Source organism: Sciurus carolinensis, chromosome 16 (assembly GCF_902686445.1).
Source record: "Sciurus carolinensis chromosome 16, mSciCar1.2, whole genome shotgun sequence".
Lineage (NCBI taxonomy): Eukaryota > Metazoa > Chordata > Mammalia > Rodentia > Sciuridae > Sciurus > Sciurus carolinensis.
The window spans coordinates 10,942,662-10,967,831 of NC_062228.1; the positions used below are offsets into that span (position 1 = coordinate 10,942,662).

At 46.3% G+C, this 25,170-nt stretch overlaps 1 protein-coding gene across 2 annotated transcripts; it reads left to right on the plus strand.

Moving 5' to 3' along the window:
* Nucleotides 1-984: 984 nt before the first annotated feature.
* Nucleotides 985-19,645, plus strand: Chst6 (carbohydrate sulfotransferase 6). 2 transcript variants are annotated; one of them, XM_047527053.1, is made up of 5 exons: nucleotides 985-1,186; nucleotides 1,403-1,509; nucleotides 1,674-1,945; nucleotides 13,669-13,733; nucleotides 14,747-19,645. In XM_047527053.1, exon 5 carries the CDS (start codon nucleotides 14,755-14,757, stop codon nucleotides 15,940-15,942), a length of 1,188 nt encoding a protein of 395 aa, XP_047383009.1. In that variant the 5' UTR covers nucleotides 985-1,186; nucleotides 1,403-1,509; nucleotides 1,674-1,945; nucleotides 13,669-13,733; nucleotides 14,747-14,754; the 3' UTR covers nucleotides 15,943-19,645. The 2 variants fall into 2 exon arrangements, with proteins under 2 accessions (XP_047383009.1, XP_047383010.1); XM_047527054.1 differs by having other exon boundaries at nucleotides 985-1,509; nucleotides 13,368-13,733.
* The last annotated feature ends 5,525 nt before the right edge of the window (nucleotides 19,646-25,170 follow it).

The following is a 25,170-nucleotide window of genomic DNA, read 5'->3' on the forward strand; positions in this document are numbered from 1 at the left end:
TTGGTAACTTCTGAACCTGAATCACTGCAGAGTTGCAAGAGGAAGAAAAGGTGAGAAATATACAGGATTTCATCAACTGAGCTATAATCCGGAGCTAAACCAGGGTTTGAGATTGTTACTCAATATTTGGGGCCAAGGCAAGGCAAAGATTCCTAATTTTGTCAAAAGATTAGTCCAGTTTCTGCTTGAATTAGGCAGGGTCCTAATGACTCAGTTAGGTTCCACCATATAAAGTTAGTAAAGCTCTCTCCCCTTTGCTTTCCTTTCTCCTTCCATTCTCCCCACTCCCCTCCATCTTCTCCACTTTCTATTCATGCATTTAAAGGAGGTTTTGTATCTTTCTGACCAGATAAGTTCTAAATACCTACTAGGGAAAATGTGTAAATGACAAAACCCTTAAATTTAAAATAATAACTCTTGTCTGAATTCACTACCTTAAATTATCATGGTTGGCGTTTGGCATTCAGGTACACATCCTTCTACTCTTTTGTGCTCTTTCCCACCCCACACCCCCCAAAAACACCCACTTTCTCTGAACCTCTGTATAAATACTTGTTGCTGGTTTATTTCCTTAGGATGGGTCCTAGAAAGGAATTACTAATTCAAAAAACCCATGACCATAGTTAAGGACCTTAATTTATCTTGCCAACCCACATCCAGTGTTGTCACTAATTCACATTCCCAGCAGCGGGGACTTGTTTCAGATCCCGCAGGGATTATGAGTCTTTGCATTGCTCCATCCTTTGCCTGGGCTCTGCGCTGTTATTTGTAAGGCGGGGGCGGAGGGCCTGTTTTATTTGTTGAAACGTATCCTGTATTTATCTGGACCTGCAATCAAACCAGTGCCTCGGGTCGAGACCAGGGTAGGGAGGAGACAGGAAGAGGGGGACAACTGCGGGCCCAGTTCCTGAAAGCCACCTGGTCTCTCAGCCCCACCTGTCTGGGCTGCTACGCCCGGAGACAGCGCTGCATCAAGGTGTCTGAGTGTTGGCTTAGTGCTGAGGCTGAGGACTTGGGGAGCAGTTCGGATTCCAAGTCACTGCGTCAAGGATGCCACAGAGAGCGGGGGTGCGGTGAGGGGGGCAAGATTAAGATTCGATTTCCTTCACAAGGGCCTTTTGTCTTCCCGGGAGCCTCTCTCCCCTGGAGATTGAGGAGACGACTACTTTTTTGGCCAAGTAGTGGGGTGAGAGGTGACTCCGCGTGCGCCCTTTGGCATCCTCGCCCACACGATGTGGCCCGATGGCCCCTGAGCCCACCTGTGCCCTCCCTTTCCCGGACCCAGCGGCGCCCGCCCTCGGTCACCGCCCCTCCCCCGAGGCGTGGCCCCACGGTCGCGGCTGGGGAGAGTCGCCCGAGCCGGGGGCCAACTGGCTCCTTCCTTCCTTCGCTCCCGCCCTAGCTCCCGCCGGCCGGCCCGGGACCTCAGCCACGTCTCAAAGTGCCTCATTGTGTGCGCCCCGGGCGGGCAGCGCGGAGCAGCGCAGCGGGCCGCGGGCGGCCGCACAGGTACCGCGGGGCGCGGGGCGCGGGGCTGGGCAGGGAGGGGGCCGCCCGCGCCGGGTCGCGAGGCCCGTGGCTCGTGGGTGTCGTAGCCCCAGGACACCCGCATCCCCGACATCGCGTTCGGACGGCGCCCCCCACTTTCCCTTGAATTCTTGCCTTGTTTCCAGATTCATTCCGCCTGGTGTCCAGGTGTCTCCAAAATCCTGGTGCCCTCGACTCCCATCCATGCTTCTTAGAGCCCAGTCCCCGGTGTCACCGCGTGCCTCTTAATAGTCGTGGGACCCTGAGGACCAAATCAGCCCCTGCAGACTCTCCCGGTGAAGAGGAGCTGGCTGTGGGCTGGAACTTGGAGGAGAGGACGCGCAGGAGCCTTTGCTGAGCGCCGGGAGACAGGCGTCCGCTCCCTGCGCGGGATCAGCAAGAGACGCCAAGCTTTGGGGTACGTTGTTTCGCCCGCTCTCCGCGCGGGATGTCCCACCTTAGAGTGGGCTTGGGGCTGGACGAGGGGCACAGCCGGATCTGAAGCCAGGCTATGGGGCAGGCGGGGAGATCCGAGGGTGGCAATTCTGTCCGCGGCGTGGAAAGCGCATCGCTGCTCGCAGCGTGATTTGAGAGCGTCTCCCTGGGGCTGCACCCGGATCGTTGGGGGTTGCGTTTCAAGAAGTATGGCTTTAAAAAGCGCTCAGAGAAAAAGTAGTTTGGTGAGTGAATTTGGAACAAGACGCAGATGAATTTGAGTCCTACCAGCAGGCTTCTGGCTACTTCATCTTGGGCCTAGAGGCCCCTCTTGGCCTCAGTGTAGGTGACCAAGAAATGCTGACATTCCTTTCTCTTTCCTCTTAAACATGAAACAAGGAAGTCAAAGTGCACTTTGTGCGTGTATGTGCGGGAGAAAGAGAGTGAATGGGAGACTGGGGTTTGAACCATGGCGCACTCTACCTCTGAGTCACACCCTCAGCCCTTTTTAAATGTTATTTTGAGGCAAGGTCTTGCTAAGTTGCAGAGACTAGCCTTGAACTTGTGATCCTTCAGCTTCAGCCTCCCCAGTTGCTGGAATTACAGGCTGAACTGGGACACCAGGCAAAATTCACATTTTAAAAAATCACATATTTAAGAAGGGGAAAACTGACGCCTGCAGAGCTGAAGAACAGGAAGAGCTTGGCTGACCTGATTCCCCGAGTGGGTCAAACACCAGAGCTTCTAGGAATAGTGACTGTGAGGGAGTGGTGACTGGGTCCTCTCCAACCTGTGTGGTGGGTGCAGTTATAGCCTCATTTTACCAAGGAGTCAACTGAAGCCCAGAAAGACTGAGCAACTGGCGCAGAATCACACAGTGCACTGATGGTAGAGACAGGATTTTAACCCAGTCTGGCCTCAAAGCCATTATCGTCCATTGTCCTTCGTTTTCTCTGTGTTTGTACAGACCTGTGGTTGCCACCTTCTGTTGCTAGGCAGTAGGACCACGAAAATCTGGTAGAGCTGTTGTTCTTGGATTTCTCTTATATGCTTAGACTTTCCCTTAGATTCATAGAATACAGTTATGACCCAGAATTTGGAAGATTCTTGAACAAATACTTATAAATATAGTATGTGTCAGGCATTGTTCTGGGTGCTTTACAAATATTAATGCAATCTTCAAATCAAGTCCATGAGTTGGGTTGCACTCTCCCCCACTTTGTAGATTTAAAAGAAAAAAAAAAAAAAAGGCACAGAGATGAAGTAAATGATCAACTGAGAGTTACAATCTTAATCACTATGCTGTACTTACTCTCCTAATGAGACAAACAGGGTTTGTCTAATTACGTAGACAGAGATAGGTATAGAAATACATGGACAACAGTATTCCTGGTAATGATAACAGCGTTCAGCAGTACCCTGTTCAATTCTTAGCGCCTACTGAAATTTCTGTGATTATCTCCGAGATATCTTCTTACAGTTGGTTTGTTCAAATCAGAGTCCAAACAAGGTTCACAAAATAATCCCTTTTTCCTTTTCATGTCATTGACTTATAAGAATGATTTACTGTTTTTTTTTTTTTTTTTTTTTTTTTTTTTTTTCTGGTACTGGGGATTTAACCCAGAGACACTCTACCACTGTGCCACTCCCCCCAGTCCTTTTTAATTTTTTGAGACAGAGTCTTGCTAAGTTGCTTAGGGCCTAGCTAAATTGCTGAGGCTGGCTTTGAACTTGCGGTTCTCCTGCCTCAGCCTCCTGAGTTGCTGAATGATTTACTTTTAAAATAAAAGGTTAATAAAACAAAGTGGAGAACATTCTCAGTTATCTCAGGAGTATGAAGTCTCAGTGGGTACCAAGGAAAACATCAGAATGTGGTAACTGCACAGTCCTTCCTCATGTCCTGTGTGTATTGCTGCAGAGAAAAAGTTGGCAGGGGGTGGCTAGAGTTTAAGGCCCTTCAGCTGTAATAAGTGCACTTTGAGGATTCCTGTGATAATACGACATGTATATTTTGCTTTTTCATTCACAGTTCCTGACTCCTAACTCCCTCCCAGGGCAGGTCATAGAAACTAGAATTTCTCTTCCCAAAGGCAGGCCATAGAGACTCTGATCTTCACCCCCTGCCTTTGAGCTGCTGGCTATGAAGAAATTCTCTGACCTACCTTGTCTGGTAGTAGATCATAACATTCCCATTTCAGAAGGGTCCTGCCCCATGCCCTGGAGGAAGGAATGCTACTCAGAGAGGTCAAGAAAAATCTAAACAGACAGGCCTTGCTGGGTTTCCCCACCCAGTCCATTAGCATTAGATGTGCAATGAAGTCTTCAGAAAAACCCCAAAGGACAAGGTTCAGAGAGGGGAGCGTGTGAAGGCACCAGGAGGGTAGAGAGGACATGGAAGTTGTTCCTCTTCCCGTATATGTCACCCTGCACATCTCTTCATCTGGATTCTTTGTAATAAACCAGTAAGTGTGTTTCCCTGAGTTCTGTGAATTTCAGGGAAATTCACTGAACCCCAGGATGAGGTAATGGGAACCCTGGTTTATAGCTGGTTGTGCAGTAAAACAACATGAAGCTTGCAGGTGGCATCTGGAGGCAGGGGCACAGTTTAGGGACTAAGCCCTCAACCTGTGGCACCTGTCACCATATCCAGGTAGACAGTGTCAGAATGGAGTTGAATGCGAGGACCCCCAGCTCAGGTCTGATGCACAGCTGATTGCTTGCCAGCTATTGGGCAGAAATCCCCATACTTTTCAGGGTCACAGAGGTCCTCTGTGGTGACTGTGGTGTGAGAATAGAGGAAGAAACAAAACTGGTTTTCCTAAGCAGAATCCCCAAAGCTCAGAGCCAGGGAAAGGGGTTTCTGCGTTCATATCTGCTCATCTGCTTCACAATGCCTTAGGGTGGCTTTAAGCCACAGAATCTTCAGGCTCCCTGGACTAATTTGAATTCATTTCCCAAGAGATTCTTGAAGGCAGATCTGTCTCCTCCAGCAGCATCTGGTCTGGGTGACTCCAACCTCCCTGCCTCTGTCTGTTGTCACGCAACTGCATCATCAGGACTGACAAAACAGCAGATGTGGCCAGGGCTTGGGGGCCAGGTGTGTCTTTTGTCACAACCTGACTTAGGCCACAGTCCTGAGACTGAGGGTGGGCTTGGGGGCTTTCACATGTTTCATGACATAGGAGGAGATTCTCCATCCCATGCCCCAGCTTTCTCTGACCAACTGGGTACTCAGGTCAACTGGAAGATGTATTTGCAGGTACCTTTCCCTGCAATGAAAGTAGTGGTTCTGGGGACTAGTTACACATTCTTTAATCAACTAAAAATAACCTATGGTTACCAAAGTGATACAAGTCTATTATAGACGATCAGAAAACTGCAATAGGGGCTGGGGTTGTGGATCAGTGGTTGAGCACTTGCCTGGCATGTGTGAGGCACTGGGTTTGATTCTCAGCACTACATATAAATAAATAAATAAATAAAAATGAATATCCATTGATAACTAAAAAAATATTTTTAAAAAACCTACTGTAATGTACTAATAAGAAGAAAAAATAACCTGCAGCCTGGCCATAGAAAAATAAACACTGATATCCAGTGTGTCTCTTTTCACACTTCTTCCTCCAGTGTTGTCTATTTTTTAAAGAATAACTTTAACTCAGTGGTAGAGCATTTGCCTAGCATGTGCGAGGCCCTGGGACTGATCCCCAGCACAGGAAAAAAAAAAGAGAGAGAGCCTTATTAAGGTATAATTCACAAACAGTTCATAGTTTTAAAGTGTCCAGTTTAATGGTTTATAGTTTATTCAGTGTTGTAAATCAGTCACCATGAAGTTTATCTGGGTTGAATTTTATATATAGCTGTACTTCATTCCCTTTTATTGCCAGAGACTGTTGTGTAGTATACAGCACCATGTTTTGTTTATCTGTTTATTAATTGATGTACCTTTGGGCATTTTTATTATAAATATTGCCGCTATGCAAGTTCACGAACAACTTTTTGTGTGAACATATGTTTTCAATTTCCTCGGGTAGATGGCTAGGCCTGGAATTGTTGTGTCATCTGGTACCTCTGTGTCTAGCCTTTTGAGGAACTGCCAGCCTGTTTTCCATGGCAGCTGCACTATTCATTTTACATTCCCGCCAGCACTGTATAAGAGTTCCAATTTCTCTTCTTTTCATGAACACTAGTAATTTTTTAAATTATTACGTCCCTCTCCTTCTCCCTCTCTTCCTCCCTCTCCCTCTCTTCTTAATCTACTGAGGACTGAACCCAGGGCTTGATGCATGCTTGGCAAAATGCTCTGCCACTGAGCTACCCTCCCCCAGCTGCCTCATCCTGGTGCATGAGAAGCAACATGTCATTGTGGTTTCAATTTTCATTTTCCTAAAATTAGAAACCTTGAGCATCTTTTCGTGTACTTTTTAGCCATTTTTATATCTGCTTTGGAGAAATATCTTCTCCAATTCTTTGCCCCGCCCCACTTTTTTTTTTTTTTCCTAGTACTTGAGATTGAATCCATGGGAGCTCTGCCACTGAGCTACATCTCCAGCCCTTTTTATTTTAAGGCAGGGTCTCACTAAATTGCTAAGGTTGGTCTCAAACTTGCCATCCTGCCTCAGCCTTCCAATTTGCTAGCATTACAGACCTGTGCCAACATGCCTGGCTTCCTTTGCCTCCTTTAAGATCAGGTTATTTGTCCTTTTATTGTTGATTTGTAAGAGCTCTTTCTTTTCTGTGTCCATAAATAAAGTTTTACTGGGATTCAGTCTGACCCATATGTTTCCAGCATTGCCCGAGGTTCCTGTCACCATAATGGCAGAGCTGGGGGGATGCGACCATGGAGGTGGTGGGGCCACAAAGCTGAAAGTAGTTACTATGTGACCTTTGACAGAAAGTGTGTGAGCCTTTGGTTAGAATATTGGCAAGGATGAAGTTCATGTTGCTGCTTATCTGAAACAGCTGGCACAGAGACAAGCAAGGTACCTGCTGAATTAGGGAAGGAACAGTCACTTGGCTTCGCATGGAGGATTAAACGCTCTTGTTCCCCAGATCCAGGCTACCCTGGGCTATACTAATGCTGAGACCTGAAAGGGAACATGGTGGTCCCAGTCCCCAGGAAGCCCATGTACTGTGGACAGTTGTGCCCCTGTGAAGGGACTCAGGGCATTAGGTGTAAAGGCTCATTATATAGTTCCGGTATAGGTCCCTTTCCAAATATATTATTTGGAGATATCTTCTCCCATCTGTGTGTGTCCTTTGATATTCGTATTTTGTAACACAGTTGGTATCTTTCAATATGAGTATGTACGGATGTAAGTCTTATTGCTTGTGCATTTTCCATTTGCTACTATGCAGCAAAGACCACTCCAGATCGACTGCTAGGCTTCAACTTCTGACTCAGCTTTACTGTTTGGACACTTTAGGAAAGTCTTTTAGTCTTTCTAAACTGTTTCTTCATCTAAAAGGTAGAGAAGATCATCCAGTCCAACTTCTTAGAGTTGCTGTGACAATTAAATCAGAAAATCGATGGGAAGGCCTTGGCACGCAGGAGTCCCTGGCAGACAGTATTTACTGAGCTCTTCTCCGCGCCCACCATAAACACCCATCTTCCCTCTTGCTTTGTCCCTGCTTTCATATTTCACTTCTCCCTTTCTCTTCCTCACCTCTTTCTTTTCCTCCTTTTCATCATTCTCCCTAACAAATGCACTGGGCTCCACTAGAGTGGTTTTTACTTTGCTGGTGGTCCTTGAATCTGAGAGTTTTCTGATTCCTCATCCAGAATCAACTCTCTCCAGCCCTTGGGGCTCCTGAACAGGGATGGCCTCCGGCTGAGACCAAACAGAGAAATCTGAATCTGGGATTTGTACCCAGTATTACATTTCACTCTCTTAGATTCCATGCCAGGGACAGGCTGGGGACAAGAGGAACTGCTGAGTCAAGGTGGGCAGAGATTGGCCAGATGTGAGTATTGCTCAGAGAGCCAGGTTTCCTGGGTTCCAGCAGCACACCTGCTATGGCAAACCATTCCTTGCCCTGTGGATTGGTTTCCCCAACTGCAAATCAGGCGGAATCATGGCTCCTTCCTGTATCTCTCAGGCCAAGTAATGATGAGGGATGTTTAGTAGATACTGTAACTTCCTGGGCACAATGGGGTACACCTCTAATCCCAGTTACTCCAGAGCTGAGATGGGAACAATTGAAAGTTCGAGACCAGCCTCAACAACTTATCAAGACCCTTTCTCAAAAATAAAACTTTAAAAGGTAGAGAAAGCAGCTCAGTGGTAAGAGTACAGGCCTAGCACATGCAAGAACCGGGTTCAACTCCCTCTACTGCCAATAGGAAAAAAATAAGATACTATGACTTTAAGGAACTCAACAGAAAGAAATGTGGGACATGTGGGGAATTCATTACCATCTTTGGATTTGATGACGGGCTATCTGATTTCAATTCAGCAAATATTTGTTAATGTCATCTACTTTGTCTTGAGCATATTTCCTGTCATGATACTTATTGCCTTATTCAGTCAGAATTCTTAACTTCTTATTGAAGTATAACATACCAGAAAAGAGCCCAGATTATAAAGGTACAGTGTGACGAATTTTCACAGATTAAACACACCCATGTAATTAGCACACTTACTGAAAACACAGCACGACACATGCCCAGGAGGTCTGCCCATGTTCCCCTTTATTATACACTCACTCACCAAGGGCATCTCCATGTTAAGCAGAGCTCTTGGTTGTGACAGAAACTCAACTCACACTTTTTTTAAAAAAAAATATTTTTTAGTTATCGGTGGACGCCTTTATTTTTATTTATTTATTTATTTATTTATTTATTTATTTATTTATTTATATGCGGTGCTAAGGATCAAACCCAGTGCCTCACACGTGCTAGGCAAGCACTCTTCCACTGAGCCATAACCCTAACCCCAGCTCACACTGGTTTAAGCAAAACTGGAATACTTTCCCCAGCTGGGAAGCCCGTGGGTAAATTTGTTGCAACTGGTTCTAGATGCAAAGATTTTGCTCTCAGCTTGGTTGCAAACTCCCGTTCACTCTCTGCTCAGTTCTCTTCTGTGTTGACTTTAGACCCACGCAATTTCCCTCTTCCCTCTATAAAAATCCTTGGATTGGAGTTTAACAGGTGCCCCATTCCTAATCCAATAGTTCTACGTGGGGTGGAGGGTAGAGGGAGTGAGTATGTGGTATAAATAGATGAACCCATCTTGGGACACATGACCCTTAGCAATCAGGGGAAAGTGGGTCAGCTTCTTCTAAACCACAGCACTTTGGGTGAGGGGTGTTTCCCTAGGGGAAGAAATCTAGAGGCTGGCTTTGGAAGAGGGAGCAGATATTGAGTGGACACAGTCATATCCAGTGTACCTGAGCAACGCTGAGCGCCACACTGGATATCTGAGGTCAGATGCTCACTCGCAAAAAAAACACAATCCCAACCCTCAAGTTGCTTGCAGGCAAGAAGGGTAATACAGGGCAGTGGTGCATGCCATGCAAGAGGCACACACAAGGCACCCTCACAGGAAGCCAGTGACTCCTGGTGCAAGTCCTTTGATGAACAGAATGATTTCTGGCCATCTGAGGCAGAAGGTGCTAGATGGGAATTATGGGAAGTGAAGTAGGAAAACTGAGTAGAAAGACATGATCAGGTGTGTGGTTTAACACCATGCAAGATGGACTGGAGAGGGAATTTTTTCTAGAACCCAGGATAGAAATATGCATACCAAGACAATTGTGGGTCTCCCATGGCTAGATATCTGGGCTGCCATCTGGTTCTTTGACCATCACATGGGTGTGTCCTTAATGTCCACAACTAGATTGTCAGCTCCACCAGGGTAGAGACTCTCCATATTGGACTTCCTGGATTGAACCTCTTGCTTTCTTTTTTTTTTCCCCTCTTTTTCATCTTTTATCTGTGATTTGTCATTTTCGTTATTTCCTCAATTTTATCTTTCAACACCTCTATTACAATTTTAATATCTAAGGGAATTTGGCTCTACATAAAATAAAGGGTTTTATTACAATTTTAATGTTATCTAAGGCAATTTAAATCCATGGAAATAAAACTTTCATTATAAGAAAGGTAATTTACTCTTAGTATATGTGTGCTCCATCTATGAATTGTTTTATAAAAGCATACAATATAAATTTTGAATATTTATTTAACCAAAATTATATTAAAAGATTTCTTAGAGAAGGAAAGTGTGTATATACCTCCATGTGTGCATGTGTGCATATATGTGTGTGTGTGTGTGTGTGTGTGTGTGTGTGTGTGTGTAGGAGATAAATATCACTAGAAAGTCACTTGAAAAATTTTAACAGTAATAATTTAAGCTTTCTTGTTTTTTAGAAATAGGAAGATAATTAGAAGAAGAAACAACTAACAGTTTTGAAAGGAATTGCCTCTTGGAAATAGAATCTGGAGCAAGAAAATGACTTGTTACAATTATTTGACTTTTTAACATTAGGTACATTCAAAAATGTGTTTAGTTATTTTAAAATAGGTGATACGTTCCCATGGGTCAGAATTCGAATGCCTGCGGCAACAATCCCATGGATATTTGTTACCGCCTACAGCAACAATTGTGCGGGTATTGATTGGAGGTGGACTGGGAATAAACTACTTCTATTCCTGCCTTGCTTGCTTGCTTATTCCCTAGCTTACTGAGGAAAAAGAGGCTTGCTTGATTTTAGAGGAAGAGAAGCTTTGAGAGAAAGATAGGCTTTGCTTATAGAGAAAGTTTTAGAGAAAGACAGGCTTCTACGCTTTTCAGAGATCTATTTCTTCTTAGAGTTCTGCTGCTTCTTGTTAGAGGTAGGTCCCGCATCCTGTGAACTAGGCACTATCTATCTGAGGTGCTTCTTAGTGGTGCGTCCCACGTACTGCGATCTGTGATCTACGACCTAGAGGTGGGTTCTCAGTTCTCTGCTCTACGATCTGCCTTCTGCCGCTGCCTGCTGCTTACTGCTTGCTGCTTCTCTCTGCTAGCTGCTTCTTCTAGCTGCTTCTCTTTGCTAGCTACTTCTTTTCTCTGCTAGCTGCTTCTTTTTGCCTTCTGCCTACTGCCCGCTTATATTCCCTCCAGGAGGCAGAAGGTGGGGCCATGCTAGTTGAGATCAGGCGAGGAGCCAGCTGCCCTATCACGGCAAAGGTCAAAACCAGCAGGCCAGAGCAGGAGTACTCGGGAACACCTGTGCACGAGTTGTGTGCGTCGACTTAATTGAATACGGTCAATGATAAATCACCTGGGTGTGCTTATATTAATCAACCTCCTCACTGCCGATGTGATCAAAACAACCTCCAGCTGACCACCAGGGGCCATCCCAGCGCAGCCCACATGGCACAGCCCCCAACATTCAAAAGTGTGCAAAAAAGGGTTTATCATAAAATGTCTGTGCTAGTTTATTCCCCTCCCAGGAGAAACTAACATCATTTTCTTGTATACATTTCCAGGAGTATTTTATGTTTATTCAAGCTATCTTTCTATCTTTGACAAAAATAGAATTTAAAAAGGTTTTGTAACCAAAAAAAGTTTCAGCAACTTGAGAAAGTCCACTCTGTAGGTTGCTCCTGAAATTGTCTTCTTCCTCTTCCTCCTTTTCTTCTTCTTCTTCTTCTTTCTCCTTCTCCTTCATCACCATCAGAGACTGTGGAAATTGGAGGCAGGTGCCTTTGGGGAGGGCACAAGAAAAGGGATGTCTCTTCCTTTTGCCTAATTGGCCCTTGTAACTTAGTTGCTGGGGGACTATGTCCACCCAGAAGAGGGCCCCTTTTCTAATCTTCACAAATAAAATATGAGCCTGCCATGACCTTGTCTGTGACTTTAGAAATTTTGTGATGTTCAGGTATTACCTTTTGCAAAAATTAAACATGTAATAAGTGTATGCCCTCCCGCAAAGAATTTAAAAAGGAAGGAACTAACGGGGGAAGGAGATAGACCTTCCAGGATGGGAGACTTCACTTAGGACAGGGACTGCACCCCTCCCAGAGCCTAACACTGGGAGTCTGGTCCTTGTCGTGTGTGTGTGTGTGTGTGTGTGTTTGGCGTGCTAGGTAAGCAGTCTACCACTGAGCTACACCCTCAGCCCTGGCCTTTGAATTTTAAACCCTTACTGACTGGGTATTCTTGTCTCTGAGCCCCATGGCTTCATTGAGAACACATAGCGATACTAATTTTGACCTCCTCGGAATGCTGGGGGAGAAAATTCAATCACGAAGATAAAAGTACATATCACAATGCCTTACTGGTTGACTTGCAGAACACTAGGCTCCTTATCAGAAAATTCTCAACCAGGACCTGGGCTTCTCAGGATACCCCATGTAGCACAGAATATTTCAATCTCCTTCATAATTCTTGAGTTCCTGTAATAGGATCAGATAGCAGTTCCTGTAGTGCATGATGAGTCACTTAAGAAGACTTCTGGCTTTCCCAGAACACAGGTAACAAACACCTTGGCCTGAGGCCAAGGTCCTCCCTTCCCAGGGGAAGGCTAGGGCAGCCAGGGCAACTGTCTTTTGTTGAGGCCAAAACATCAAGATCCTGCAGTCTGGGGAGAGTGATCAGGAATGGGAGATGCCCTCAGCCTGTGATCAGAAGTGCCAAGAGCTTAGGATCCCAGATTCCCAGCTCTCTCTCCAACCCTAGAGTCATTCAAATAAAAACTGAAATCATAATGCCTGCCTTAGAGTCTGTTAAGTGCCAGTGTTATTGGCAAATAAGAGATACTTTCCTTTCTGGAACCTAATCTCAGGGGAGCCCACCAGCAGCAGCCCAAGAGTGTTGGTAATGGGTGCAGAGCAGTTGGGTGGCTACTCTCCCTGTCTGCCAGGTTTCCAGAGTGGGTGTGAGATGCAGGAAGCTGCTGTGGGTTCATCAGAAGACAGAGCTGTTGGGTGTGTTCTACTCACTCCTGTGGCCCCTGGAGATGATGAGAAGGAGCAGAGATGGATCTGCTCACAGTTTCTCTAGATGGTGATATGGATAGGGAAACAGATTTGGTAAGAAGCAAATGCTACAAAAGCAAGGAAGAAACTTCCAGGCCTCTCCCTTCCAGTGTTCTCTCTAAGCCTGGAGATAACTGCAGAAGCAACAGGTGCACGGAGCAGGAGACTCTGAGACCTGGGCGTATGGGAACTGGGACTAGTGTTCCTTTCACTTTCAGGACAAGTTCGATGGTCTAAAGATCTACTAAAGGGTACAAGGATGGGTGGGTGTTAGAGGTGGGCCTGGGAGATACTGAGAGCATAGGTGATATTAGGGGTCTCATCTAGGTGGAGGCTTCCCACGGAGAGGGGCTTCCTCTTCTCTGGACAAAACTCCACACTGGGACAGTAATAGTAACATGAGATTGTGTATGATGCTTACCAAGCCCTCTCCTCGTAGGTATTTGTGGCATTGACCTTCACAATAGCACTAAGAAGTTAAATGCTGCCATCCCTACTTTACAGAGGAAGAAGTCAAGACACTTGTTCCAGGTCTCATAACTCCTGAGCAGCAGTGCTGAGACTCAAAGCTGGCCCTCTTCCCTCCATCTATCAGGAGAACCCATCGTTTAAATCCATTTGGAAAAGTACCCAGCTCAGGCTAGGGGCAGGGCAACTGTGTTCCCACCCCTGGACACCTTCCTGTGTAGGGACTATCTACCCCGTGGGGCTCTGATCCAGTCTCCCTCCTGCTTTCTCAGGCCTCAGTCACCTTCAATGGATCTGTGATCAGCGTGGGCAGCTCTCCCAGCAGCCCTGGACAGCAGTGAGTACCCTCAGCAGGGAAGAGCAAGGAGCCCTCCAGGGGTGTGCTTCTCCTCCGCCTCTGCTTCTCTAGCTCCCCCTTAACTGGCCTCTTCTGAAACTCACATGGCTCCCATGGGATACCCTCATTTTGGAGCCCAGGATACCTTTCACACTTCTCCTCCGGTGGGTGATGGGAACAGCGTTCTTTGTCCATTCTACTTATTTTTACCTTTTGTGTATGTGCCCGCATGCGATGCTGGGAATCTAACCCATGGCCTCCTACCTACCAGGCAAGCACTCTCCCACTGAGCCATATCCTCAGGCCTTTGTACATTTTTTACAGACAGTAAATAAATAATAAAAATGCTTTTAATAAATATCATGCAGTGCAGAAGCACACTATGTAGAAAGTTCAAGTCCTCAGTTATGGGGGTTTACTACATGATCCCTCTCCCATGCTGGTTCCAATCATCCCTCCAAGTCCTAAAAGCCAGGTACCAATAGTATCCCCCTTTTACAGACGGATAGACTGAATCACAGAGAGATAAGTGTTTGTTGAAGATCACCGCAGAGGAAGTAAAGAGCCAGGATCGAACCTGAAGGAGACTGGTTATGCTCTCCTGAGCCAAATGGCCCATCAAGCTCTTTAGTTAAACCACCTAAAAAAAAAAAAAAAAAATGCTTCCCTAATAGGGTCTTAAGCCAAAGGCAGGGATTTTGTTTTAAAATTATACATTTGTATTTAAAAACATAAATCCTTTTCTAGACAGACCAAGATATACAGAGAAGGAGCAATGGATTTCCCACAGTATTACACCACTAGATTTTAGCTGTCAGGATAGACTAGATCACAGCTTGTGTTTTAATTTCACAGTCCAGGAGGGCGCTGGACTGAGTTGGGAGGCCTCGTCAGGTCGGGTCGGGTCGGGTAGTCCAGTCATGGGGCTACTCCAGTCGGCAACTGGACAGTAGCTGGGACGGGGGTCGGGCGTGTGTGCCGCGTTCCCTAACCTTGGCGCTCCGCTCTCGCAGGCCCAGGCATGCGGCTACCGCGCGTCTCCGGCACTGTAGTGACCGTACTCCTGCTGGCGCAGACCTGTCTTCTGCTCTTCCTCGTCTCTCGGCAAGGGCCGTGGTACCCAGCCGGCGGCAAGGAGCGTGTGCACGTGTTGGTGTTGTCCTCTTGGCGCTCGGGCTCTTCCTTCGTGGGCCAGGTCTTCAGCCAGCACCCAGACGTGTTCTACCTGATGGAGCCCGCGTGGCACGTGTGGGCTGCCCTGTCGCAGGGCAGTGCTCCGGCGCTGCATATGGCCGTTCGCGATCTGGTGCGCTCTGTCTTTCTGTGCGACATGGACGTGTTCGACGCCTACCTGCCTTGGCGCCGCAACCTGTCAGACCTCTTCCAGTGGGCGGTGAGCCGCGCGCTGTGCTCGCCGCCCGCCTGCAGCGCCTTCAGTCGCGGCGCCATCAGCAGCGAGGCTGTGTGCAAGCCACTGTGCGCGCGGCGGCCCTTCAGCCTGGCCCAGGAGGCCTGCCGCTCCTATAGCCACGTGGTGCTCAAGGAGGTACGCTTTTTTAACCTGCAGGTACTGTACCCGCTGCTTAACGACCCAGCGCTCAACCTACGCATCGTGCACCTGGTTCGCGACCCTCGAGCGGTGCTGCGCTCCCGAGAGCAGACCGCCAAAGCGCTGGCGCGCGATAACGGCATAGTGTTGGGCACCAACGGCACGTGGGTGGAGGCCGACCCCCGCCTGCGCGTGGTGAGCGAGGTGTGTCGCAGCCACGTGCGCATAGCAGAGGCCGCTCTACACAAGCCGCCGCCCTTCCTGCAGGGCCGCTACCTCCTGGTGCGCTTTGAAGACCTGGCGCGGGAGCCGCTGCGCGAGATCCGCGCGCTCTACGCCTTCACCGGTCTGAGCCTCACGCCGCAGCTCGAGTTCTGGATTCACAATATCACTCACGGGTCGGGGCCCGGCGCCCGCCGGGAGGCCTTCAAGACCACGTCCAGGGATGCACACAACGTCTCCCAAGCCTGGCGCCATGCGCTACCCTTCAGCAAGATTCGGCGCGTTCAGGAGCTGTGCGCCGGCGCGCTGCAGCTGCTGGGCTACCGGCCAGTGTACTCTGAGGACGAGCAGCGTGACCTTAATCTGGACCTGGTGCTGCCTCGCGGCCCGAGCAGCTTCAGGTGGGCGTCGCCCACCGATGTGCACTCCAAGCCTTAGCCGAGGGCTCTTCTTGCGGCGGTAGTTAGGGTACCAGAGGAGGGTGTAAGGAGAGGTCGACAGGCGCACGGGAAAGTAGGGTCAGCCGCCAGAGGTAGGGAGAGTAGGATCCTCCCCTGTACTAGGAAACGATCAAGTCCCCAAATTTCACGTTTCTTTCTCTCCACTTCTCGGCTTTCTTTCCTTTGATCCCTCTTCAGGAGCTGGTTTCCCTACGGGTATGCTCTCCATAGGAAGCAAAACTCTCACCCCACTTCCCCTGGGCACAGAGGCGAATTGGCTCCTACTCAAGCATTTTCTTTCCCCTTAATTCCTTCCTCCCCTGGGACGCGCCAGGCAATAGTTGAGAAGGATGACTTAGCCCTGGCTGGGAATGGAGGGGCATTGCAGTGAGCTGGCTCCTGAAGTTGGTACATCCCCGCCCCTGCCATATGCACCCTAGGCTCCGTTCCCCCATGCCCTCGGCACCACACTTCATCAAAGCCGTAGGTTATAGTCACCTGTATGTTTAATGAGAAATCAGAGAAGATCTCCGCCTTTGTCTTGTGGTCTCCCATTAGTGTCTGTCTGCCCCACCACCCAGGAGCCCACATCGCTCTCCATCAACCTGCTCAGGTACGATGAACTTCTGATTTGCCCTGAGAGGAAAAATCCAACTTAGGAAAATAAACCATGATTAACCTGTGTGATACAGATTAGAGTTTACAGTCCACGAAGTGAACCACAACTCAAGTGAGGGGACTTGTCCAAGGTCACGTGGTGAGAAAAGAGAATGGGGAGAGGAGAGAATTTTACTCTGAAGCTGCAGTAGGGAAAAGAGCTATGAATCAGGTTTGCAGAAGACTGGATTTTCTCCCCATTTTATTTCCTTTAGGGAAAAACGGGGTGTCGTGGCCAGAAGCACAACTGTGGGATACAAGAGGTGGCAAATTCTGGGCCCAGAGCACGGAATCTGGAGAGCAACTTGGATAAGCCTGGAGGGAGGCAGTGAGGAGGAAAGATCAGGGAGAGAGCTGGGGAGGCCTGGGAAGCAAGCCAGGTAAAGTGGATGGCAAAGTACAAAGTACAAGTACAAGGCAGGTGGGGCAGCTCAGTGGTGAACGTAACTCATAGGGCTTGCCAGGAACTTGGAAGGCAAAAAGGCTCTAGGGGTGATTCTACTTTCCCTTAGTTTTTCCAGGCCAAGTCCTACAGGAGGGAAGATTAAGATTCCTTCCTGTAAGCCACAGCACCTAGCTCTGGCAACCGAAGACTGGTTAAAAGGATGCTGGGTATGCAGAGGGCTTAGTCTTGAGCTCAGGAAATAGAGGCAATAAGTGCTCTGTAAATGCTTAAAGGGGGGAGAAGAAGTTCATAGAACCTCTAGGAACAACAAGGAGACAGATTTGAGTTCACACAAAGCACTAAATCATACTGGAGCTCAAGGACGTGGTGGCATACACCTGATATCCCAGGTACTGGGAAGCCTAAGGCAGCTGGATTGCAAGTTCCAGGTGAGCCTCAACAACTTAGCGAGACCCTATCTCAATATAAAAAAATAAAAAGCCCTGGGAATGTAGGTCAATGGCAGAGTTCCCCTGGGTTCAATCCTCGGTACCACACACACCACACTGAAGGACATAGTTGTTCTGGAATCTCTGATGGTTGCCACCAAACATTGTTGCTGTCAGTCACCAGAAGGAATTCTGGGAGTCCCTGACTTCTGATTGTCATCTTAGGTGTAACCTTAGATTGGTAGGGCAAGGAGGAGCTGGCATTTTTTGCTTCTTTATTTAGGAAAAGCAGTTTTATTGACATTGAAATTGATACCTCAGGACACCTCATTTGAGAACCCTTCCAATTTTAGAAGCTTCAGGTCACTTAAAGCCTGGATCTGCCACTGCTGATAATAGTATAGGAAGGCATTTAAGACCTCGGATTAATGGGATTCTATAACTTAGGAAATGTCTTAGTACATTTGGGCTGCTATGAAAAACTACCTTAGACTGGGTAACTTATAAGCAACAGAAATCAGTTTCTCACAGTTCTGGAGGATGGATGTCCAAGATCAAGGTGCTGGCAGGGTCTGCTGAGGGCCCACTTCCTCATAGATGGTGCCTTCTAGCTCTGCCCTTACCAAGTGGTAGGGGGAAAGCAGCTGTCTGGGGCCTGTCTCAAAAAATAAAAAGGCCTCGGAACATAACACAGTGGCAGAGCACCCCTGGTTCAATCCACAAGCTGGTCTGGAAACTGATGCTTGCCACCAGCCACCCAAAGTGACTCTAATTCAATTCATGAGGGCTCCACACTCTTGATTCCTCTAATTACCTCCTGAAGTCCCCTTGTCCTAATGTCATCACCTTAGGGATGAGAATTTCAACACTTGGGTTTGGGGGAGACACATTCAAAGCCTAGCAGAAAGGCTAGGATCACATAACTTAGCCTATGGTATGGGCTAGCATTCCGACTCACATCTTTGACTTCAGTGCTAATGGTCCTAGCAAGGAACCCACAGTAGGAGTGAAGGTGGACCACAGCAGACGACCTCATCACAGGCCCAGAAAGCCAGAGCATTTGCCCCTGCCACAGATCACTGGAGGTCAAGGAGTCATCCTGGCATTTGGTTGCAAAAATCTCAAGGACCAGAATGTTAAGAGGTGTGGTAGACTGCTGGCTGGGGCATTGGGGCCCCCACTGCTGGTCCCTTTCCTGCCTGCATGTCCCTACCCGAACTACCTTCCCACTCTGCTGACCACTGAAGTTAAAAGCAACCTGCTGGTCCTTCCTATAAGGTGTCCAGTGTCAAGAGGAGGAATCAGTCTAGGAACACAGTCCTAGTAACTGTAGTATGTTAAGGCAAAGAAGGATGAGCAAGAGGTTCACAATGCCAGAGGCGAAGAATGAGGAGTTACTGATCTCTGTGGAGTTCATGGAGCTTTGGTGGGGAGTTTAGAACCCAGTCTGACATTGGCATCCAACAAATTTCATTCGCTCCTGCTCAAGACATAGATTCTGTTGATGGACACAATTAATGACCTCCGTGTGTTCCATGCACTTTGCAATATGATCATTCATTCTCTGACTCCCAAGGAGCCAGGACAGAGATGACTGGCTCCCGGTTTGCCTTCTGTATGTAAAGCACTGCAGGCAAGGCTCAGGTGAGCCCTGGCCTCCGTCATCTCAGGCACTCTGTACAAGCCTTGGGATGAGCCCAGGGCTCCCTGCATAGCAGGCACTCAGGGCAAGCCTCAGGGTGAACCCAGATCAGGCTCAGGACAAAGGAAAGGGTGGCCTGCCCAAGTGGGAACAGTAAAGCTAAGGCTTGTGATCCAGGGGAGACATATAGTTGTTATTGGTTAAATATGCCTTGTCTCTGCAAGAATACGTTGGGGGTCAGAGAAGAATGGATGAGTCATATACCAAAGCATGTGGAACACAGAGAGGCCATTAATTGCAGTCATCAACAGAATCTGTGACCCAAGCAGGAGAAAATGAAACTTGTAGAATACCAACGTCATCCTGGCCTCTGATCCCCCCACTGGAAAGCTCCGTCACTGAAGCCTGTGATGAACAGGGCCCTCTGGGTTGACTTAGGGATGATTTACTTACTTATTTTTTCTCTTTTTTCTTTCTTTCTCTCTCTCTCCCCTTCCTTCCTTCCATCCATCCTTCCTTCCTTTTCTTTTCTTTTCTTTTCTTTCCTTTTCAGGGATTGAACCCCAGTGTGCTTAACCACTGAACCACATTCCCGGCCCTTTTTATTTTTTATTTTGAGACAGGGTCTTGCTAAGTTGCCTAGGGGCCTGATGAGTTGCTAAGGCTGACTTTGAACTTGCTATCCTCCTGTCTCAGCCTCCTTTCCTCACCTCTAAATCTGTGCTGGTCCTGTGACTCACTGTGGCCAGCAGAATGTAGCATAGGGCCTGGTGCACTAGTTCCAGCCTCAACCCTGTAGGGAAGGCAAAACTGTACCTTTACCCATCATAGGTTTTTAGCTGGGGCTTTTTAACAAAAAGAAAGATTAACAATAGAAAAAACAGCTTATTAATGAAAGAATTCATAAATCACACCAGAGAAAGAAAAACAGTTCAAAGTGGTGGCTTAGAACTTCAGCTCATATAGCAGCTTCAAAATGAACAATAAATTTGTAGAGAAGTGACAGAACAAAGGACAGCAGTTTTAGGCTTCCAAGGGCAGTGAACTGTGGAAGGTGAACTAATGGGGTTGACTTGTTCGAAGATTTTGCTGTTGCCACCTCTGGGCTGATAAGAGTTTATAGTTGTCTCCTGTAAAGAATTTGTATCCTACCTATGGGCAGTAAAGCAAGAGGACAAAGAAAGCTTCTCTGGCACTTGCTGCTTCTTAGGTGCCTTCAGCTCAAAGTCATTTTTTATGTGAAAGAGCTATATTTGGGGATGGCATATTCTGTTTTCCTTCTGTTACAACAGGGGTCCAAGGCAGTCCCTCCAAGTGGCATAAGGATAAGGATCTCAACCCAGGCTGGGGATATTCTTGACTTACACTGCTGAAAAGTATTTTGTGTCAAAACAAGGCACAAAGCTGGGTTTCCTGTAACTCCAGAGACTCGGGAGACTGAGGCAGGAAGATTGCAAGTTCAAGGCTAGCTTTAGCAACTTGGTGAGACTGTCTCAAAATAAAAAATGAAAAGGTCTGAGGATGTGGCTCAGCGGTTAAATGCCCTTGGGTTCAATGCCTAGTATGAAAAAGAAAAGCACAAACAAGCAAGGCACAAGCAAAGATGTATTAAAGGACAGCAAAGCCAAGGTATGCACACCCCAGAGCAGGATGCTGACGCCTCTCAGAGGAGAGCTCGCTCACTATATATGTTTTTCCTGGGAAGAAAAGTTCAGGTTCCCAGGCAAACTTCTGTGAAAATAAAATCCACATCAATCATTTGATATTTGGGATTCAGACTGTTTCCTCCTGGTTAAGCAGTCTCACCATAAATCAATTGTGGGCACATCGTATAGGTCTTTGAATCTGGTGGCATTTCAACTGATTCTGTTTTTGTTCGAGTTGAGCTGATACAAGCATATTATGGAGGTTTTGTTCATCTAACTAAAGAGATAAGCATGACTGGTCATGCTCACAGATTTGGGTCTCTGTCTAGAAAGATCTCTTTTTTCTGAGAACCCACCAATCTCACTTGGGCCTCAGTAGACCTTGCTTGCTTGTCCTTTTTGTGGGACTCCTGACTCTGCCATGAAAGAAAGCTCCGGGGAGCAGGGTGGACAAGGAAAGGCCTGGTGGGGGAGAGTTCAGTTGTGCCCTAAGGGACAACTGGCACTGGCACTTCTACTACATTCTATTTGTCAGAGGAAGTCACAGGCCAGCCCAGATTCAGAGGTGGAGAAAGAGACTCCATATCCTTTGTGTGTGGATGGAGTGTACTGGGGATTGGACCCAGGGGCACTTTACCACTGAGTTACATCCCCACCTTTTTATTTTTTATTTTGAGACAGGGTCATGCTAAGTTGCTGAGGCGGGCCTCAAACTTGTGATCGTCCTGATTCAGCCTCCTGAGTCACTAGACTCAGGTGTGCACCACCTAGACTCCATGTCTTGACAGGAGGAGTCTGTTCCACTTTACATGTGGGTGTGTGGGGTACCTTTTTTTTTTTTTTTTTTTTAAGAATTAACACTATAGGGGCTGGGGATATAGCTCAGTTGGTAGAGTGCTTGCCTAGCATGCACAAGGCCCTGGGTTCAACCCCCAGCACTACCACCAAAAAAAAAAAAAAGAAAGAAAGAAAGAAAGAAAGAATACCATGTATTTTGTACATTCTTCTTGAACCAGGTTTATTTTTCCAGTTTTGCAGATGATCTAGATACCATTCATTCAACTTTCTAGTTTTTAAGATCAATCAGTATCTTATGGAAAGATAAATAAGTCCCATAAGTAACTAATTCTTAAAAATAAATTTTAAGATGAAGAAATAACTTTTGTTTTACTCTCCAAGCACAGTATTTCCACAGTAACAGCCAACATGAAGTTTTAGCAGCTTAATTTTACCTCTGAATAAAGGTTTTGTGTAAATCAATTATTACATACATCAGTGAGACCAACTAAGACTAGAATTGCCCAGCCAAATCATAAACTTTAAGAATAATCAACATGTGTACTATTTTGAAATTGTTTGAGTTTTAGGCTGGTTTGTTACACAGCATTAGCTAACAGATACAATTGAGAATGGAGTGCTCTTAGCAGCCTGCAGGTCCCACCTTTCCACCAGAGTCCAGGCTGTGTCTGTCCACTGATGGGGTTAGAACTGGTCCCTCTTCTAGCTGTGATGGAATCAGTTCCTCCCATCACTCTCCTGCATGATATAGCTCCGAAGGATCTAGGCTGAGCAGCCTCTCACAGTCAGGGTGAAGCATGCTTTTTGCCCCTCCTGTGGGTGTGGGAATTCAGGAGGGCACAAGCAAAGCACAGGAGGGATCCTTGGGTGCACAAGGTAAAACACTGCCTGGAATAGAACCCACCAACTCTTCCAAGAAGCCATTATGATATCAATGATGTGCCTTAGTTTTGTTGCTATTTTACAATCAAGAGAATATATTTTCTACATTAGGATTGTATCCACTGCTCATGCTGACACCACCCCTGGGTCCCCTCAGGCCACACATGCTGCCATCTTCAGGCTTTGCTCCCAGGAGCATGTTCCTATCCCTTTCTGCATGCTAGCCTCTAACTCAGTGTTGTCCAATAGGAACAGAATACACAACACCTATGTTGGTTTTTTGTTTTGTTTTCTTGGTACTGGGGATTGAACCCAGGTTTGCTTTACCCCAGTTCTTTTCTAAAATGTGTTTTAAACTTTGAGATAGTGTCTCACTAAATGGTGAGGGTCTTACTAAATTGCTGGGCTAGCCTTGAACTTGCCATCCTCCTGCCTCTGCCTCCCAAGTTGCTGGGATTACAGGCATGTACTACAGCACTCAGCCACCCTCCATAAAGTTCTAAGCTTTGAATTTTCTAAAGCTGGTAAAATTAATTTTATCCACAAAATCTATTTATCCCAATAGATCCAAAATATTATACTTATAGCATGGAACCAATATAAAAATTATCATTACTAACATATTGTACATTCTTTTTTCATGCTAAGTCTTTTTTTTTTTTTTTTTTTTTTTTGCAGTGCTGGGGATTGAACCCAGGGCCTTATGCTTGCAAGGCAAGCACTCTACCAACTGAGCCATATCCCCAGCCCACCATGCTAAGTCTTCAAAGTCCAGTATGTGTGTATTTTACACCAATAATACATTCCACTTAGGACCAGCTGCATTTCTAGTGTTCAGTGGTTCCACATGGCCAGTGGCCACCATATTGGAAGGGCTGACTTCTTATTCTTCTTACACTCTTCTACCCTCCTTGCCCAAGGGTCTTTATATAACCAAATCTCACTAAGAGGTTCATCTGGAGAAGAGCTATTTCCAATCTCCATGCTTTGGAAATTCAAAGAACCATCAGAATTTTTGACTTTCCAGTTAGTTCTGTTCGTTCAAATTCCTAGAGTCCAGCAGAAGAGAAAGATACACTTCCAAAGGCTTCCCCTCAGCCCAGAACTTTTCTTTTCTTCTGGTTATATATGCATAGATTGTATTTCTTACATTAGTTTATTTGCCTTGATTCTTTTGAATACTTTTTTGATATTGGAGATTGAACCCAGGGGCACTTCACCTTTAAGGTACATTTCCAGCCTTTTTTTATTTGTTATTTTGGGATAGGGTCTCACTAAGTTGCTGAGGCTGGACTTGAACCTGCAATCCTCCTGCCTCAGTCTCCCCAGTTGCTGGGATTACACCACCATGCATAGCTCATTTGAATCTTACCATAGTCCAGGGAGGCATGATAACTCCAGACTTAAGTCAGTCAGTTGAGTGCTTCAATAAGTCCGTCCTAGTGCCAGGTCATGGGGACACAATAGGGGACAGAGCAGGCACAGTTCTTCCTCTTTGAGGAGTTGACACACTAAATCAATATCCCAAGGATAAACATGCATTCATAGAATGAAAAAACAGGGCCTGGGGTTATAGCTCAGTGGTAGAGTCCTTGCCTGGCACGGGAGAGGCACTGGGTTCGATCCTCAGCCCACATAAAAATAAAGGTCCATTGAAAACTAAGAAGAACAAAAATGAACAAACAATAAGAAAGAATGGAAGGCCACCTCCTTTTGTCTGAGGAGGCATGGAAGATCTCTGAAGGGAAAACATCAGGTATGAATAAATGAATAATGAATAGAGATTAATCCACCACGGGATGGAGATGGAAAAATTTCAAAATGGGTCCATGGGAGAGACCCTTTGTAAATGGAGATCTCTGAAAACATGGTGTTATGTGGAACTTTTCTTCAGTTAAAGAGACATTCAATGTATGCTTATAAGAGATTATACATAACTAAAATGGCACATACCTGAGGATCTCACACAATGTGTGCAAAAGCGATTAATGGCTAGACAGACCAAAGTGCAATGTTCTGACCTCCAAGGATACAGTGGTTGCTATGGGACTTGATCTTCAAAATTTCTAAACACACACACACACACACACACACCTGGGATCAAACCTGGGGTCACTCAGCCACCGAGCCCCATCCTCAGCCTTTAAAAAATTTTTTTAAATTTTGAGACGGTCTCACTAAGTTGCTTAGGGCCTCACTAAGTTGTGTAAACTGGCTTAGAACATGCAATCCTCCGGCTGCCAGGATTACAGGCATGTGCCACCACGCCTGGCTGTAGTCATTTCTTTTTTTAACCTCCTTTATGGAACTTTCTTTCTGAGGCTTCTTTAAGGGGAGAGGGAAGCAAAACAATAATCAAATAACAGCTTTATTGAAATGTAATTGATATACAATATCTACACATTTTTAAAGTGTAAAACTTGACTAGTTTGGTCATAAGTATATATGAAATCAAATCATCATATCACCACAATCAATTTTTGTGTGTGTGTGTGTGCGATGCTGGAGATTGAACCCAGGGCCTTGTGAACGTGAGGCAAGCACTCTACTGACTGAGCTATATCCCTAGCCCTCAAATTCTTTTTAACTATAATCCAATTCTAATGTTTTACCCTAATTACTAAATGTGGATTTTTTTTTCCTTATGATTTCTGGATTTTGTTTTGTTCTGAAGATTTTTGTCCTGTTCACGATTATAAAATCAGTCTTCATGTTTGCTTTCAATAGTTTAGTAGTTCAGTAATTTACATTTGCCTCCATAGTCTCA

Coding starts and splice junctions, on each gene's coding strand:
- Chst6 (XM_047527054.1), top strand. CDS start 14,755: ATGCGGCTACCGCGCGTCTCCGGCACTGTAGTGACCGTACTCCTGCTG.